The sequence below is a fragment of the Nannospalax galili genome, unplaced genomic scaffold (genome assembly GCF_000622305.1).
Source record: "Nannospalax galili isolate Female #2095 unplaced genomic scaffold, S.galili_v1.0 scaffold235, whole genome shotgun sequence".
NCBI lineage: Eukaryota > Metazoa > Chordata > Mammalia > Rodentia > Spalacidae > Nannospalax > Nannospalax galili.
In genome coordinates, this window is record NW_008338118.1 from 48,404 (window position 1) to 67,657 (window position 19,254).

General features: G+C 38.7%; 1 protein-coding gene across 3 annotated transcripts in view; it reads right to left on the reverse strand.

Moving 5' to 3' along the window:
- Window positions 1-3,680: 3,680 nt before the first annotated feature.
- Window positions 3,681-19,254, reverse strand: part of Tmem267 (transmembrane protein 267) — a 25,308-nt gene continuing 9,734 nt past the window's right edge. For all 3 annotated transcript variants that reach the window (XM_008832922.3, XM_008832923.3, XM_008832921.3), the window contains exons 3-4: window positions 7,515-7,905; window positions 3,681-4,589 (exon numbers count right to left, since the gene is read on the reverse strand). In XM_008832922.3, coding sequence (XP_008831144.1) covers window positions 4,254-4,589; window positions 7,515-7,829 — 651 coding nt within the window. In that variant the 5' untranslated portion in view covers window positions 7,830-7,905 and the 3' untranslated portion in view covers window positions 3,681-4,253. The remainder of the gene's footprint in view (window positions 4,590-7,514; window positions 7,906-19,254) is intronic.

Genomic DNA, 19,254 nt, shown 5'->3' on the forward strand with positions numbered 1-19,254 from the left:
AAGTTAAAAAGTACTCTAACCACAGAATTCATTTGAAAACTACATTAATATCCACCTCTTAACACATGTGCAGATTCCATTAGAATTAAGTTCAGTATGTGTTTCAGCACATAAAACAGACATCTCATACAGGAAATTTATAACCCTTTAAGGGTTTTAGCATTACAATTTCATCAATAAAATTTAAACCAACATTTTCTTTGCTTAAGGTCATGATTTGGGCTCTGAGGAGAAACCATAGGAAAACAAATGGCTGTCAGGCCGGGTGACATATGTTATTGTTGGACATTTAGATTCTGTATCATATTTCACAGTCAGTATAGGGGTCATGGGACATATTATGTGGCTGGATGCTCTAGTACACTGGTAAAAATTCTATTAAAACTCTACCTGCCCTACATTAGTATACACTGACATTTAGAAAAGGCACAAAATACACAAAGCGATGGAGACCACCTGCCAGTGATGCATAAACAACTGCTTTCAGTTCAGCTGAACCCAGCAGGGAAGAAACCAGCAAGGCTCTCAGAAGTGCTTGCCCACGGCAGCTGAACTCCACAGCATAGTCCCTAAACCAGCCATCAAGGAACACGAGACCCTAACACCATTAAGGAAGATGTTGCTGACTTCTAATTTATGGCTGTTTATAAGAATTGCATTGTATTGTCTTACTGTCACTGTAATTATATCAAACATTGGTAGGTTGAAAATTTTACTTTTAAGGAAGCATTTAATATGCAGCATGATTAACATTATTCACTCTTAAAAGGCCTTTAGAGCCGAGCGTGGTGGCGCATGCCTGGAGTCCCAGCACTTGGGAGGCAGAGGCAGGCGGATCTCTTTGAGTTCTAGGCCAGCCCAGTCTACATAATGAGTTCTGGGGCTACAGGGAGACCCTGCTTCAAAAAAAAAAAAAAAAAAAAAAAAAGGCCTTTAGATATAAGTATAGTTATAGCTAAAGGTATTTATAGAACTTCATACCCAGAGGTTTGAGTAGCACCTACTTTATCACCCTGGTGTTTGCAAGATGCCAGTGAGCCTTATAGCTCTGGCATATCCTAAATCAGATTTTGCATATTCAGACTTTATACATACAAATAGCATGACATAGGAAAAAAAATGTAATTTTATTTGGGAGAAGATATAAAAAGTATAAAGCACTAGAATTTCTCTTCAAAGTTGTGGAAAAGTATGAGTGACTATCACTGGGTTTGTTCACTCTGAAGGCAAGGACTGAATGACTTAATTACCATTCTGTATTTTAGGAAACAAAGTCCACCAACTGAAATTCCCAGTATAAAAAGTATGTACAAGCCAGGCATGACTTTGCATGCTTGTCATCCCAGCACTCTGGATGCTCAAGTAGGGTTGACTGCCACTCCAAGCTCTGTGTGTGTGTGTGTGTGTGTGTGTGTGTGTGTGTGTGTGTACACGGGGCTGGGTGAAGATACCTTGGGTTTTATAAACCTTTAACAGTTGGACACACTCAGTGGCCCTGTGCTTCCTGCTCTCTCTTCTCTGATGTCCACTTTAGTCATGCTGTGGGTCAGCTTTCATGTTATCTCTGAAGACTTAATCTGGTCAGTTGGCAAGACTAGGGGATGAGTGGAAAATAATGCAGTGGTACCAGTTTTCCTGACGTCAGCAGGAATAAGCAGCACAAATAACAAGCCTTAAGGTGCTCAAGAGCAGACTGGGAAGACTTAGTAAGCGAGAAACACTAAGTAAATAAATGTCTAGAGGATGGAGACCAGGCCAACAAGGCACAGAACCACCTTCAGATTCACTGTTGCAATGACAGTGCTTTTCAGTAGGAATAAGAATAAAGTGGTGGCTGCTTTGTCCTAGAGGTTTATAGTCACAGATTCTGAGCCTATTTAAAAGAGAAGGAGCATTCCTCATGGCAGAGATAGGGCTGAGATAAACCACACAAAAATTTTAGGTATTGTTTAAGCAAGAAATCATGGTCAAAGTGAATTCTCATTCTAATAAAAGAAAGAAAATCCCCAAAGTGCCAATGTGATGTTCTACACAGAGCCCCATTTTAGTGATGCTTGTATGTTTCATATGGAGAAAGTAAAGATACAAAGGATTTTAAAAAATTATTTATTTTTATTTATGTGTATGAGCATTATGCCTACATGTATCTAAGTCACCCGTCTCATGCAGTGCCCACAGAGGACAGAAGAGGGTGTCAGGTCTCCTGGAACTAGAGTTATGGATAGTTATTAGTGGCCATGTGGGTGCTGGGATTTGAACACAGGTCCTCTGTAAGAGCAGACAGTGCTCTTAAGTGCTGAAGTCATCTCTCCAGCCCCAAGATACAAAGGATTTTAAAACTCAGAAAAATTTACATAAGATACAGACTTTATTTCCATAGATTTATTATCAGATGTTTTCTAAAATATCTATAATCAAACTTATACTCTTTATATAATATTTACTACCCTCCCTACCAATTAGATTTACACAATTAGTTTTGAAAGATAATACATTACAAGATCTAACAGACTGTAAACATAACAGATTGCAACCAATTTAACAGTAAGAAAAGTACTTTTCAAACGTTTGAACCTTCCTACCAATGTACAGAACTCAAACTATGTAAAAGTAGAAACCTGCCTTGATATGGGCACTGTGTTCTGAATCACCCACATTTCCCCAGAGAATGAGACACACAATTGCTAGCAGTACAAATCTAAATCTGTAAAAAAGTGAAGAAAACAAAAAGCACATACACCACAAAGAAAGGCAGGTACCTCTGAGGCATGGGCATTAATACCAAAGCAACAGAAAATTGCAAATGTAAACTGTAGAGTAACTGAACTGCCCTTGCTAATAAGTGTTAAAAATTTCAACAGACTAATCTGGAAGAACAAAAGAAATCTTCCTGAAACTACTGTGTTTTGAAAAATGTTTTAGTTCTCAGTATGGGGAAGATTAAAAAAAAAAATTACGGATCTCTGTGAGTTCAAGGCCAGCCTGGTCTACAGAGTGAGTTCCTGGTAGCTGGAGCTACAGGGAGACCCTGTCTCAAAAAAAAAAAAAAAAAATTAAGCCAGGCATGGTGGCACACACCTTTAATCCCAGCACTCAGGAGGCAGAGGCAGGCGGATCTCTGTAAATTCAAGGCCAGCCTGGTCTACATAGTGAGTTCCAGGACAGTTGGGGCTACAGGGACACCCTGTCTCAAAAAGACCAAAAAAAAAATTAATTGATAACAGTATTTTAGAATAGTATGTAATAATCTCGTGACCAAAATAATCTCAGTGAAAGTTAGGAATCTGCACTTGACACTATTATTCATAACTTTTGGTGAATTCAAATTGTATGATGATGATTCAGATATCAACATTTTTAAATGGTCTTTGTTAACGATTTTTTAAAAACATTTAGTTATGTTTTTCAAATTAGTTAAAATGTTAACCAAAGATTCTTGGACAAAGGTATTTAAAAAAAAAACTCAAACTTCAGTGAAAGTAACTATGGATAGTGTATATTATTATTTCCTAAATTGATTTCTGAAATCATAACCTAGATTTAATATTATTATTTGAAGATGTTGCCAGTAATTACTGTTAATAAAGCATTTAATTTTTTTTTTTTTTTTTTTGTCATTTTGAGACAGTGTCTCCCAGCTGGCCTGGAACTCACCATGTAGACCAGGCTGGCCTCAAACTCATAGAGATCTGCCTGCTTCTGCCTCCTGAGTGCTGGGATTAAAGGCGTGTGCCACCACACCCAGCAATAAAGCACTTTTAAATTAAAATTTCAGTCAGGATCACCATATTTTCGTATGTGTCAGCCCTCACCACCCACATCTTATTCATGATCCTATTTATTTTGGCCATTTTACTATTTCAATGGATCAGGAAAACAGAATCCAAATATAATGTTAATGTTCCTTAAATTAGTCATCCTAAATCCTACATCTTGAGCTTTTTAATTAGGAAATGGGCTGATCTTACAAGTATACTCCCAGACAACTAATTAGATGTTAACCCAACAAACCACTAGTAAAGTCAGATAAACAAGCAACAGTACAAATATATTATGAAATAAATGCAAATCTGTGACTGCACTAGACTGCTACATATGAGAGAAGTATTAAGCATGCCTCCTGAGCAAGAAGGCTCAAGAATTATACAAACCAAGCAATAAAGTACCTGTGTCTTTAAGCTTTCACTTTAGTACTGGCTATCCTGCATCACCGCCATGGGGGCTATTTCTTCTCTCAGAGCCATACAATTACCTCAGACATCAATATGCATTCCATGTTCTGAGGCCATCATTTGTCTGGTTCCTGCTAAATACATGAGGAATGAACACATATGTGGTAAAGATGATGTGGTTACTACATAAAGCCAGAAGGGCAAAGGAGAAGTTTTTCCAAATGGGCATAGCCACAAGCCATGGCGAATCCCATCTCGGATATGGTGTGAGGTCCAGGACATAAATAACATCCAGGGAAGAAAACGCCACGAGTCTTTGGGCTTGAGAAGGTGCATAACAAGCTTCAGAGTCAGAACCACAATGGGTATCACAGTGGAACAATGAAGGAAGGGCCTTCGAGGGAGAGTCAGTGCAGCCTGAGGGAAGAAGTAGTGGCGGGTGTCATTTCCTGCTTTGCAAGACCTCATAGCTGCTTCTTACTATCTTAACATAGCCAGAGTCAGAGGGGAACCGGAAGGTCTGCCACTCCAGGGTACACACATAAAATCACTTCAGCAAAGATAAAAGCATGGCCAGCATATCCTTTGCATTCACAATGAAATCAAGGTCTCGGGAACATGCTATTAATTTTCTAAGTTTCCCATTATTTGCTTAGAAAAGCCACAATGAAAAACATAATTTATATTCTAAATATATGATTTATATATAAAATACTTAAAAATTTCCATGTATTTTATTTATTATGTGAGTGGGTACAAACATGCCATGACACACATGTGGAGGTCAGTCTCTCCATCTGCCACATGGGTTTGGAGACTGAACTCAGGTCACATGGGTTTGGGGACTGAACTCAGGTCACCAGGCTTAGTGGCAAGTACCTTCGTCTGCTGAGCCATCTCACCAGCCCTATTCTAAAGCTTTAAAATCACATAATATTTGTACATTTTAAGAGGTACAATGTGACATTTCATACATGTACATAATGTATGATGATCAGATTAGAGTGCAGATCCATCAACCCAAACACCATTTGTGTTGAGAACATTCAAAACCCTCACCACTAGCTATTTTGAAATATACATTAATTGTTGTCAACCACAGGACTATAGAACATTAGAATTTATTCCTGCCGGGCGTGGTGGTGCATGCTTTTAATCCCAGCACTTGGGAGGCAGAGGCAGGTGGATCTCTGTGAGTTCAAGGCCAGCCTTGTCTACATAGTGAGTTCCAGGACAGCTGGGGCTACAGGGAGACCCTGTCTCAAAAAGGAACAAAAAAAAAAAAGAAGTTATTCCTGCTATCTAACCTCCCCCTGTACTTGTAACCTTCTCTCTCCACCCCTGCTACCTCCTATAATTTGGATTTTTTTTTTTTTTTTGGTCTTTTTGAGACGGGGTCCCTCTGTAGCTCCAGCTGGCCTGGAAATCGCTAAGTAGACCAGGCTGGCCTTGAACTCACAGAGATCTACCTGCCTCTGCCTCCCGATTGGGATTAAAGGCATGCACCACCATGCCTGGCTCTATAATTTGGATTTTTAAATTTTGTTTATTTTTATTTTATCTGTATGCATGTATTGCCTGCATGTAGGTAAGTGCACTCGTATCATGCAATGCCCACAGAGGTCAGAAGAGGCTGTCAGATCCCCTGGGACTTGAGTTACAGACAGTTGTTAGCTGCCATGTGGGTGCTGGGATTTGAACCCGGGCCTTCTGCAAGAACAACCAGTGTTCTTAACCCCTGAGCCATCTCTCCAGCCCCTGTAATTTGGATTTTTTTAAGGAACTGCTTGAGACTGCTAAGAGGACACACACACACACACACACACACACACACACACACACATATTAATGAAGGAAAAAAAGGAGAATATAGGTTTAGAACCATTTTGTACAGCCATGAGTGCTTTCAGAAGTTACTAATGATGTAAGAGATTTTTATCTTAAATATTCTAACATTGAGGAAATGGAAATTTAAAGAAGAGTGGTCTGCTGATACAACAAGGATTCAATCTCAAGCCTTCTGATTCCAACCGTAAGCAAAAAATATTGTGTTGCCTTCACTTAGGGCAAAAAGGCTAAAATTTGTCTTGAGTCAGTAATTACTGGCTCCTTACTGACTGAGTTTCTAAATAAGTGAGACAACTCTGACAAATGCTTTGTACTTGGTGAAAAGGAAGAAATGACACTTCGTCATGCAGTCTACAGTATTTACTGAATACCTACTAGGTGAGCCAAGCACTGTCGCAGGCCAGTGGCTTACAAAGCAAAGTCCATGCTCCAAGTCTGTACTTCTTCTCTGAAATGTTCATAAATCATATGCATACAAAAGTTAGTCAAGCATTTTGATATTCAGAAAATATTAACTGAGCCACCATTTTAAATTTGGTTTAAATTTATACGATAGACCACTGCACAACTACACACCTGAATGCCTCAATGGATTTCTTCATTTTCTCTATCAGGGACTATTTGAGGAGGCAGTCTATTGAAATGTGTACTTTTGGCCTTAAGGACTGGAGAAGTTAAACTACTTAAATCATTGCCCAGGAATGAGACTAATTATAAAGCTATTCAATTCTGATAACACAGATGGGAGGTTCACAGTAAAGGTAAAACATAAAGAGTAAGAGGAGAAATTTAAGTGTGGTCCTGAAGAAAGAACACTACTACAGAAAGAACTACAGCGGCCCAATGAAGCCTCTCAGTGTAAGCAGTTTGCTACTATATTCTCTGCAAGCAGCACCAAATTTCTCAGGCACAATTAGAAGTCCTTTATGTCCATCATAGCACTCTGTGATAGCAAATTTGATTAGCAACATGTCTATATGCATCTTTAGGGAAGTGTTAAATGATCAAAAAATTGGAACAAACTGGCTTTCATATTTTAAGGCAAGACTATTTCTGCAGACCAGTATGAGCTGGGCATGGTGGCACATGCCTTTAATCCCAGCACTTGGGAGGCGGAGGCAGGTGGATCTCTTGAGATTGAGGCCAGCCTGATCTACATAGTGAGTTCCAGGCCAGCTAGAGCTCCTGTGTTAAAAAACCAAAAAAAAAAGGGGGGGGGGGGGCGGGGGGGAGGGAGGGAGAAAAAAAGCAGGTTTTTTTTTTTTTTTTTTTTCAGAGGACCTGGGGTCGGTTCCCAGCAGCTACAAGACAGTTAATAATGGTCAGTAATTCTAGTTCTAGAGAATCTGACATCTTCTGACCTCTGAAGGCTTTAAAAGCAAAGATACACTTACATACATGCAGAAAATCAGACATACACAAAAATAAAAAAGAACAGTATGATGGTACTAAAGAAATTAAAGACCAGAAAAATTAATCATGTATGTGTCTTACCTTTAAAGACAGAGATCTAGCTAGAAAAAAATGGTCGATATCAATAACAGAGGCTAAAAATCCAGCTAAAAGAACTTCTCCCAAGTCAGTCTTCTTCTTAATTCCAATGACTATTGACCATGACCACATGCCAATGACACCATGGACTGTGTTATCTGACAGGGCACGCAGCCAGTCATTTTGCTGAACTGTGGAAAACTGAAGAAGCTTATCGGCTATTAGGCAAAAGATTCCCAGGCCAAGGCTGGAAATCAGAGACTCAGTGCTACAAGACTGGAGTAGAGCATGAGTCTTTTCAACCTCGGAAGCCATCATAAAATAAACAACACATCAGGATAGCGTCAAAGGCATCAGGAACCAATAGTCTATTCTTGTTTTCATCTCCAGTATCCTAATATAAAACACAGAGAAAAATATTCATGATTATTGACTGTCATACAATATTCAAACAAACAATATGAGCAATAATTACAGAAATATAAAAAAGCTAGCATCCCTTACATGTGGTATACAGTATGCCATATGACCAGAATCACAGATTAGCGTTGCAGGAGTAACAGTTTATATGGTATCAAGGAGATTTCATAAAATTCAGTGACTACAATTTATTCCTGTGAGGAATTCAAATAATTCTGTCTCTCAGAATGTGTAGGATGTGGTGGTGGACATTCACTGTGTCAATGCACCCAACTGCTTTCCTTACGCTTGTCAAAAGTGTTCCCTTCCTCTAGGAAAACTGCTTATCCTCAATGCCCAAATACCAAGCCATCCGATTAGAGTTCCTTGTCTCCCTGGCAGAAGTGTCTAGTGAAGTGGTCAGGGTCACTCAGGCTGGGTCCATCAGTGAATTTTCAGGATTTTCCTGTGAATCTGGTATGGAAGGGTCCTCTTTTTCTTGAAGGTCAGAGACTCTAAAACATGAAACAGTGGAGTACAGGAGAATCATACACAAAGAGACACAAGGACAAAAAACAAGAGAATGCCAAGTCCTTGGGTCCAGTCTCCAAGATGCCCTATCTTCTCCCATTTACCCCTCACTTCTAAGAGCCACCCTGATATTTCCCTCCCAAATCCGCCTTTTGTTTGCTGCCTGGAACAAAAACACCCCAAAAGGCAAGCATAATTTTGTGCTGAGTTCTTACCTGGCACAGGCTACAGAAATCATTTGTCTATTTGTCCAATTTTTCAATATTGTATCATCTGAACTTTTTATCTTATATTGTTTTAATTCTGAGACTAAAGAATAAATGATTTATTGAAAATGACTCAACTTCCATTCTGCAATAAAAACTGCAAATAGCTCATTTTTTATATAGTACACAACTTATATAGAAATGTAAAGACTAGAATAGCAAAACAACTTTGAAAAAGAAAATGGAAGTAGGACTGATGACTATAGGATTTCTAGTAGGAAATCCTGCAGCATGGAAGACGGTGCTGTAGAAAGAAAGCAGTGGGAATGAAACGGACCCACCCATGCATCGGATACATTTCTGACAAAGGTGCAAAAACAAGTTAACAGAGAAAGAATATGCTTTTCTTTCTTTTTAAAAAATATTTTACTTTTATTTTATGTGTATGAGTCTTTTGCCTGCATGTATGTAAGTGCATTACTTGCATGCAAGTTCGGTGCTCACAGAGGCCAGAGGAGGATGTTGGATCCCGGGAAACTGGAGTTACAGATGGTTGTTAGCTGTCATGTGGGTGCTGGGAATAGAGCTGGGTTCTCTGGAAGAACAGGAAGTGGGTTTTTTTGTTTTGTTTTGTCTTTGTCTTTTTGAGACAGGGTCTCCCTTGTAGCTCCAGCTGACCTAGAACTCACTATGTAGACCAGGTTGGCCTGGAGCTCATAGAGATCCACCACCTCTGCCTCCTGAGTGTTGGGATTAAAGGCATGTACCACCACACCTGGCAAGAACTTCTGCTCTTTGAAATATTAAGAGAATGAAAAATAAACTACAGACTTGGAGAAACAATTTGTAAAACTTTCATCTGACAAACAACTGTTTGTTTTGTTTCCAAAATTGAAAAAGAATCTTAAAGCAGAGAAACAGAAAAACAAGTAAATTAATACAATAATGGGCAAAAGATGTGGGACAATATTTCACCAAAGACAATACGTAGATAGCAAATAAGCAAACAAATATCCTCAAGAAAATCAATTCTTCAGGAAATGTGAATTCCAATCACAATGTGATATGAAATGCTCATTAGAATGGTTGATGTTAAAGAGAACAATCTAAATGTTGACAAAGGTGCAGAACTACTGGGAGTCTCATTTGCTGCTGGTGGAAAAGAAAGATAGCACATCCACTTTAGAAAATGTTTTTACAAATTCCTAAAAAGTTAAACCTTTCATACCATATGGTCCAGTAATTCTCTTAGGCATTTTCTCAAAAAAAAAAAAAAAAAAAAAAGCAAGCAAGCAAGCAAGCATGTGCGTATAGTATACCAAGACATAAAGTGAATGTTCATAGAAACCTTACTTGATTTAGTTTCAAATTAGAAATGGTCCACATGTCCTTCAGCATGTGAATGGATAAACAAGATGTGGAATAAAAAGAGACATACAAGGACTACATATAAATGGGCAAATCTCAAAATAATTCAACTAAGTCAAAGAAGTTGAAACAAGCATACAGTTAAATGACACAGAAAGGTACAAACCAATGATGAACCCTAAAATAAAGGATGAACTTAAGTTACTAAAAATATATCAATATTGGTCCATTAATTATACAGACATACTATAGCAATGTGTGCAGGGGAAAGGCAATATATGGAAATTTCTTGGAAGTGTCAATTTTTCTATGTATTTAAAACTTGCTTAGGTATATAATTTCTATTAACTTAAAACTTAGTCTAGGGGCTGGAGAGATGGCTCAGTGGTTAAGAACACTGGTTGTTCTTGCAGAAGACCCAGGTTCAAATCACAGCACCCACATGGCAGCTAACAACTGTCTATAACTCCAGTTCCAGGGGATCTGATGGCCTCTTCTGTCCTCCGCAGGTATTGAACGACATGGGTGCACTTACCTACATGCAAGCAATACACTCATACACATAAAATAAAAATAATAAATATTTTTAAAAATAGTCTATTAATTTAAGTCACATAAAATAAATGTGGAATTATGCTATATACTTTTTCCTTTTTTGTGGTGTTGGTAAACACAAGACTTCTAAGTATGCTTGACATGCTGCTAAGTCTTAGTAATGGGTGCTACAGAACTCATTATACTGTTTTCTACTTTTCAATAGGTCTGAAATTTTCACTGGGAAATACTGTTTAAAAGAATCCATTGTATGATTCATTAAAGTAGATCAGTAGTTGTGAGGAACAGGACATGCAGCAAGGACTAAAAGGCAAAAGAGGCTCCAGTTGTGTAATCGGCAGGTGCATGGCATAAGAAAGCTCTGTGGGATTCTGATGTTCAGTATCTTGTGATAGCTTCATATATGCCAAAATGTGTTCTAAGTATTTAGTGCAAATTACATTTCAGTTATACTCCAACAAGACATAAAATAAAATTAGGAAAGTATACTTTCCTGGTGTTAAAAACAGCAGCCTTTGGTGGAAAAGGAACAATCTGAAAACAAGAAGTTATGGAGAGGAAAAACCAGACTGCCCAACTCAAAAGTCAACACTAGAGTGGGCGCTTCAAAAGATGAGGCTGGGAAACAGGACACTTCAAGGAACTTTCCCAAAGTTTAGAGGCTGAGGAAAGGACAAAAAGTTTGGCTCTGAAAGAAAAAAAAATTCCCAAACAAAGAGAAAATCCTTCCAGTTTCTAAGTTAAAAACAACAACAACAACAACAAATTAAAACAAAGTTATCTGTAAAAAAAGAGAATGTAGCACCTCACCAGCCCTAAGAGCCCACGTGTTGTGGAATAACATCCACAGAGCTCTGAGAGAAAATCCAAGATTCCAAACATAGCCAAGCTATGGTACCTCTGTAACAATCCTGATTTTAAGAGTTTTGCCTTAGAAATTATAATGTCCATATATGATTTGAGGGAGTTATCAAAGGCTATAAATCTCTATACAGGGGTGTCAAATAAAACCTGATCAATACAGAAAGAAAAAAAAAAAGGCAAGAAGAAAGCTCCTACTCCCCTACATCCCACTGTTGGGAGCCTGAGTCTCAGCATGTTGGTAGACTGAGTCTCAGCCACTTCTTAAAACTGCTGACAGACCTAAGCTGGCTACTTTCCATTCTGTCCGCAGCCTTGGCCCAAAACATTGGCAGGCAGCCTGGGCCCAAAACCTTGGCTCACAGCCGGGGCCAGCAGCCCGCAGCCTTGCTCTAGTTTAGGTGAATAGCTCTGTTCTTGGTTAATCAGTAGATTCCTCCCTTAGAGTACATCAGGACCTCCGTGTTCTGACTGATGTGATTACCCACTCCTTGCTCCCTTGTTTTCATTCTCTATTTAAACTCATGATTGTGTTTCAATAAATGAGACTTGATCAGAATCCTGTCTTGTCTCCATTTCTCTTGTCTCTTGCCCCATCCCATCCACATCCCCACTCCTCAATTCAGCCCCATTCCCCAATCCAGGTACCTCGTTGCAGACCCCACGGGCCGGGGCAGAGTGGCGCCCAATGTGGGGCCTGGATACTGGGGGTAAAAGTGAGGGAGGCGACGTAGAAGGAGGGGTACACACCCGATATATCTCAAGTAGCCGGAGATGCTGCGGGAGCCTGCTGTGGCTGAAACCGAAGGTGAGTCAGGTCGTCTATTTAAATCATGGGGCAAGCATTAAGTCAGCATCAGATTTATGTTATACAGTTAAGGGAAGCTCTCAAGGCAAGAGGAGTAAAGGTAACTACTGAAGATTTATTTCATTTCTTTGATTTTGTAAAGGAACTTTGTCCTTGGTTCCCCCAAGAAGGGGTTATAGATATAAAAAGATGGAAGTAAAAAGATAAAAAAGTGGGAGATGCATTACAAGAATTTTATACAGTGTTTGGACCTGAAAAGGTTCCTGTTTATGCTTTTTCTTATTGAAATTTAATAAAGGAGTTAATAGATAAGAGAGATGAACATGAGCCAGTGGTGGCAACAACTGCCCGAGCTAAAGAGATATTTAAAAATAGTTCTAAAAATAGTTCTAAGTCAGAACTGAGGGAAATTCCAAAAATTCCCAAGGATGAGCCTGACTTAATTTCTCTTGAAGATAAGGATTCTTCAAAAAATTTAGGGAAGGAGTCTTTAGAGTCAGTTAAAGGAAAAGAAAATCAAGACGATGCTCAAAGTCTTAAAAAAGAACAAATTCGTATTTATCCTCTTTTACCAAAAGTTGCCTGCCCAATCTTAGAAACAGATGGTGCAGAGTCTGTGAAGGAGGGGTTGAGTTGTAAAACTGAGGATGTGTCATCAAATGGCCACAAGAGGCGAGTGTGATCGCCCCCCTGCTTATAGTATACTGCCTGCTCCAACTATAATGACAACAATAGATCCTAGAACAAAATTGAAAGAACAGATAGCACAACTGCAGAAACAAGTTAAACTAGAGAGAATGCACCAATCATTAATGCTTAAATTGCAAAACCTCAGAACAGGCAAGGAGGCAGTAGTAGACAGGGATACAGCTCACCAGATTCCCTGGGGGCCCGGCCTCCACTCATATAAAGAGAATTTTAATGGACGTGAACCTGTTAAACCTTCCTCCTATATGGAGGTTTTTCCTGTGACAGAAACAGTAGATGATCAAAGGCAAGCATGATGACATCATGAGGGTTTTGATTTTCCATTTATTAAAAAATTAAAAACTGCTGTGTATCAATATGGAGCCACAGCCCCATATACAGTAACAATTTTGGAGGGCGTGGCTAAAAAATGGTTAACTCCCATTGACTGAAACACAGTGGCATGAGCAGTCCCCAGTGGGGGTGATTATTTGCTATGAAAATCAGAGTATTTTAAAAATTGTAAGGAGACAGCTAAAAAAAATCAACAAACCAAAAATGGATGGGGTTTTGATATGTTAGTGGGTAAAGGTCAATATGAGACTAATAAACGACAGATACAATATGATGCAGGTCTTTATGCACAAATTAAAGTTGCTGCCACTAAGGCATGGAAAAAACTTCCAGTTAAAGGGGATCTAGAATCTTCTCTCACTTTAGTCAAACGGGTCTCATAAACCATTTGCAGACTTTGTCCATCGATTGATAACCACAGCAGGGAAAATATTTGGGAGTGTTGATACAGGGCTAGAGTATGTAAAACAGTTGGCTTATAAAAATGCTAATCCTGCCTGCCAGGCAGACATTAGGCCTTATAAAAAAAACTAATTTGACTGGCTATATACTCCTGTGTTCAGACATAGATCCATCTTATCAGCAGGGACTGGCCATGGCAGCAACTTTTAATGGACAATCTGTGAAAGATTTTTTGGCCAAAAAAAGCAAAACTAAGGAAAAAGTGTGTTTTAAATGTGGTAAGAGTGGACATTTTGCCCAAAAATGTAAAATAGATGATGTTGATAATCAGCAAAGGATAAAAAATAAGAGAGCTCCAAAATTATGTATTAGATGTAAAAAGAAAAGACATTGGTTTAATCACTGTAGGTCTAAAACTGATATTGACGGGAGACCTTTACCTCCCAGATCTTTATCTCCACATCAGGGAAACGGGTGGAGGGGCCAGCCCCAGGCCCCAAAACAAGCATTTGGGGCAGTCAGCTTCATTCCCGCCAGCAGCAACAACAATCCATTTGTGACCTCAACCGAGCAACCCCAGGAAATGCAGGAATGGTCCTCAGTTCCTCTTCCCACACAGTATTGACTCCAGATATGGGAGTTCAGACCATAGGGACTAAAATTTATGGACCATTCCCCACCAATACTTGTGGGCCGATATTAGGGCATGGAAGCACTGCTTTTAAAGGTTTATCTGTTGTGCCTGGGATAATTAATGCAGACTATACTGGTTCCTTATTTACCAGTAAACCTATGGGGGAGAGATCTGCTTTCACAAATGGGAGTTGTTATGTGTAGTTCAAATAATGTTGTTACTACACAAATGCTTACCCAGGGATACAGCCCTGGTAAGGGATTAGGGAAGTTAAAAAATAAACGGTTGTCACCTTTAACATACATAGGTCAAAATGATAAGCGTGGCTTAAAAAATTTATAATGGCAGCCATTGACATTCCTACACCCTCAAACTATGTGGATCATATAACCTGGCAATCAAATGATCCAGTTTGGGTAGCTCAATGGCCGCTTACAGCAAAAAAGTTGACAGCAACCACTCATTTGGTGCAAAAACAGCTTGAGGCAGGGCATATTAAAGAGACTTGTTCTCCATAAAATACACCCATATTTGTTATTTAAAAAAAGTCAAAAAAAAATTATTGCAAGACTTAAGAGCAATCAATGCTACTATGTCCTTATAAAAACTTTACAGCCATGTTTGCCTTCGCCAGTTGCCATACCACAGAAATACCTTAAAATAATAGATCTTAAGGACTGTTTTTTCACCATTCCTTTAAATCCTGAGGATCGCAAACGCTTTTTTAGCCTTCCTTCTATTAATTTTAGGGAGCCTATAAAGAGATACCAGTAAAAAATTTTGCCTCAAAAAATAGCCAATAGCCCTACTCTTTATCAAAAGTTTGTAGCTGCAGCTCTTCAAAATACTAAAAATACTTGGCCATCTATATATATATATAATTCATTATATGAATAATATTCTGATAACAGGTTCAACAGAAAAAAAGTATTACAGTGTTATACTCAGTTAAAATCTAATTTATTGGATACAGGTTTACAAATTGCCCCTAAAAAAGTACAAACACAGGATCCTTACTCTTATTTGGGTTTTCACCTTGATGGGCAAAAAATAACTAATTTAAAGGCTAATCTTAGGCTTAATAGACTACAAACCTTAAATAATTTCCAAAAACTATTAGATAATATTAATTGGCTATGTCCTTATTTAAAGTTGACTACTGGGGACTTAAAGCCTCTCTTTAACATCCTTAAGGGGGATGCAAATCCAACCTCAACTAGAGCACTTACTGAGGAGGCCCGAGTCACCATACGTAGAGTTGAGGATGCAATTGCTAATCAGTTTGTTACCAATATAAATTATTGCAAGTTTTTATGGCTCGTGATTTTTAATACTCAATTATCACCTACGGATCTTCTTTGGCAGGAGCCTAGTCATCCTATTATGTGGATACATTTACCTACCTCCCCAAAAAGGGTATTGCTTCCATATTATGATGCAGTAGCTAATCACAGTCGTACATATTTTGGTGTAAAACCTCGTCATATTGTGCAACCTTATACCAAAGCTCATATTAATTGGTTACTTCAAAATTCAAACACTTGGCTGATAGCTTGTGCTAATTTCACAGGAGTTTTAGCTAACCATTACCCACCTGACAAGCTCATTCAATTTTACAATTTGCATACCTTCATTTTTCCATGCATTACTAGCCAGCAGCCTTTACCTACTGCTTTGTTGGTTTTTACAAATGGTTCCTCCAATAAAATGGCAGCCTATACTTAAAATGATCAGGTTGTGCAATTTCAAACTAATAAAACCTCTACACAACTGGTAAAACTATCTGCCATTACATCAATTTTCTCCATGTTTCCTGATACACCTCTTAATATATATACTGACAGTACATATATAACTCATGCTGTGCCTCTTTTAAAAACTGTTCCTATGATTGGACATATTTCTAAAGCTGCAGATCTTTTTCATCAGTGCCAGCATCTCATTTGCCAAAGGACAGCCCCATTCTTTTTAGGCCACATTTGGGCACATTCTAACCTTCCAGGGCCTTTAACAGCCGACAACCAAGTGGCTGATGCAGCCACCAAACTTGTTGCTATTGCTACTTCTAATATTGCTCAAGCTCAGCAGGCTCATGAGTTGCATCATCTCAATGCTACTTCCTTAAGATTAATGTTTAAGCTCACCAAAAAACAAGCTAGACAAATAGTCAAAAAATGTGAGACTTGTGTCACTTTCCTTCCTGTTCCTCACTTAAGAGTCAATCCTAAAAAATTAGTTCCTAATATGCTTTGGCAGATAAATGTGTCTCATTATAAAAATTTTGACAAATTTAAATATATTCATGTTTACATTGATACTTTCAGTAGATTTCTCTGCGCTTCCTTACAAACAAAAAAAGCTGCTAAACATGTTATTGCTCATTTGCTCCACTGTTTTTCTATACTGGGTACCCCAAAACATATTAAAATGGATAATGGTCCTGAATATGTATCTCAAGCTTTTCAAAAGTTTTACAACACCTTACAAATAAAACATACCACAAAAATTCCTTAAAACCCACAGGGCCAAGACATCGTTAAAAGAGCTCATTTACTTATAAAAAATACATTAAATAAAGTAAAAAAGGGGGAGTGGTATCCCAGCAGGGGATCCCCCAGGAATTTATTAAATCATATACTCTTTATTTTAAATTTTCTAAACATAGATGCTAATGGTAAGTCAGCTGCAGATCGCTTTTGGCATCCAGAATCAAAAGGACATTATGCCATGGTCAAATGGAAAGATCCTCTGGACAATTCGTGGCATGGCCCGGATCCAATATTAATTTGGGGCAGAGGATCTGTCTGCATTTATTCACAGCAACATGATGCAGCCCGCTGGTTACCTGAACGCTTAGTAAAGCAAATAAATACTAATCAATGTTCCAGGGAGAATGAGGCTCCCTGAGAAACGCTTCTCCTTTCTTTCTGTTTTCTTTTGCAGCCCAACTAAACCACAATGGCCTCCGCTTGCTACATCCTGCTCCTTCTGATTGGTCCTGTTTGGTCGCAGACGGTGATGCAGTGGAAATTCAAGGTTAAAGAGATAGAGGGAGATATACGCATTGGCGCTGTCCACTGTCCAGTGAAAGGTTGTAAAACAACTGTCATCATTCCAATCAACCCGTCTATTTTGTCTTCTAAATCAAAATCTTCTATATGTTTCACTTATGATACTAGACGTAGGTGTCTCACAAAAAGCAACGTTAATGGTCAATTCATAATTCGTATAAATGACCCTTGGGATGTTAGGTGGCAAAATGGAGTTAGAGAAAGAATTTTTAACAATAATCGGTTTGCTTTACTCCCAGTAGGAGCTATGATTATTTCTTGCCAGTTGGTTCCTGCTGCTATTGATAAGCAAGTGAGACAGGTTATCATTATGAGTGAGACTAAGCTTCAGTCTGCCATACAGTCAAACTCTACCCTTAATCTTGCTCTTTGGTCAAATTGTTTAACTTTTGCTCTACAGATGATAAACCTTTCTAATATTAATGCTTCATCGTGTTTGTTGTGTGCCTCCTTGGTTCGGCCCTTGCTAGCTGCTGTTCCTGTTAATAATTCCTTTGCACTCGACATTGGTACCTCTAGCACTGCACCTTCTCCTCCTATGTCGTCAATTCCATTACTTCGTAATCCTGCTCAAGACATTCCTCTTTGCTATGTCACTGCTATCTACATTTCTCCTTCCTTTATATGTCGTAGTAATCGTTCTGTCAGTTCACCTCTTAATGCTCCTCCTCTTACGTCTTTCTGGTGCAATCAGTCCTTGTATCAACAGATCACTATTTCCTCTCTAGGACCCTGTGTACTAATTACAATTGTACCCCAGCTGAACATGTATTCACCAGAGGAGTTCGCCTGGCTACTCCGTCCACACATTAAGAGAGAAATATTTATTCCTTTTGCAATCGGGATAAGATTTACTGTTTCTGCCGGCCTTTCTGCAGGGGCCTTGGGACATAGTCTCTATACTTCAAAAGAATTTAATTCCTAATTACAACACGTCATAAAATCTATAGCTAGTAGTCTTGCATCCTTGCAATGTCAATTAACTTCCTTGGCACAAGTTGCTCTGCAAAATCGTAGGGCCCTTGATCTTATTACTGCAAAAAAAGGGGGAAACTTGTATTTTTTTACAGGAGAAATGCTGTTTCTACATCAATAAATCGAGATTGGTAAAACAAAATATACAAAACCTGCAGACCATCAGTTACAAACTGCACAATTTTTATCAAAATCCTTCTAGATAAATGGATTCCCCTTTCCTTTCTTAAATTCCCTCTATGATTCCATCCCTCATCATCCTCCTGCTTCTTCTTACATTAGGGCCACTATTAGTAAAAAGGCTAGTGACTTTTATTAAGCAGCAGATAGAGGTTCTTCATGCGGCTAAACCAATACAGGTCCATTATCATCGCTTTGATCTCATGGATCAAGAGTTAATTGAGACATGTTGCTATGATGGCGCAGCCAGCCATCCCCCTTGAGAGATAAACTGGTCAACAACAGGTATGTAAAAATCCCCCCTTATTGGGAAAACCATGATAGAGGGATGAGATGATACAAGAGAGAAACAATGCCTAGCTAGTCACGAAAACCAGAGGGAACCATATTATTCCTACAATCTACTGACTAATTATACATAACAGAGCAAGAAAAATATCTCTAGATAAAGTTTATTTGAGACCAACTGGTCATTACCCAAGAATTATCTGCATGACACATAGTAATTAAAAATGCCAGAATGGTGGAACTAACCTTCTTGGATGTTTAACAGACATACCTTGAGATCTATACTAATTCGGTCAGAGGGACACAAAGGATGCTTTTTGCTCCTTGCCCTCCTAGGTCGATTAGTTCCCAGGGACTATGAGCATCTCGCAAAACATCCTGTAAAGGTGGTGGGTCATCTGACCTCTTGATCAAGGAGGCCAAG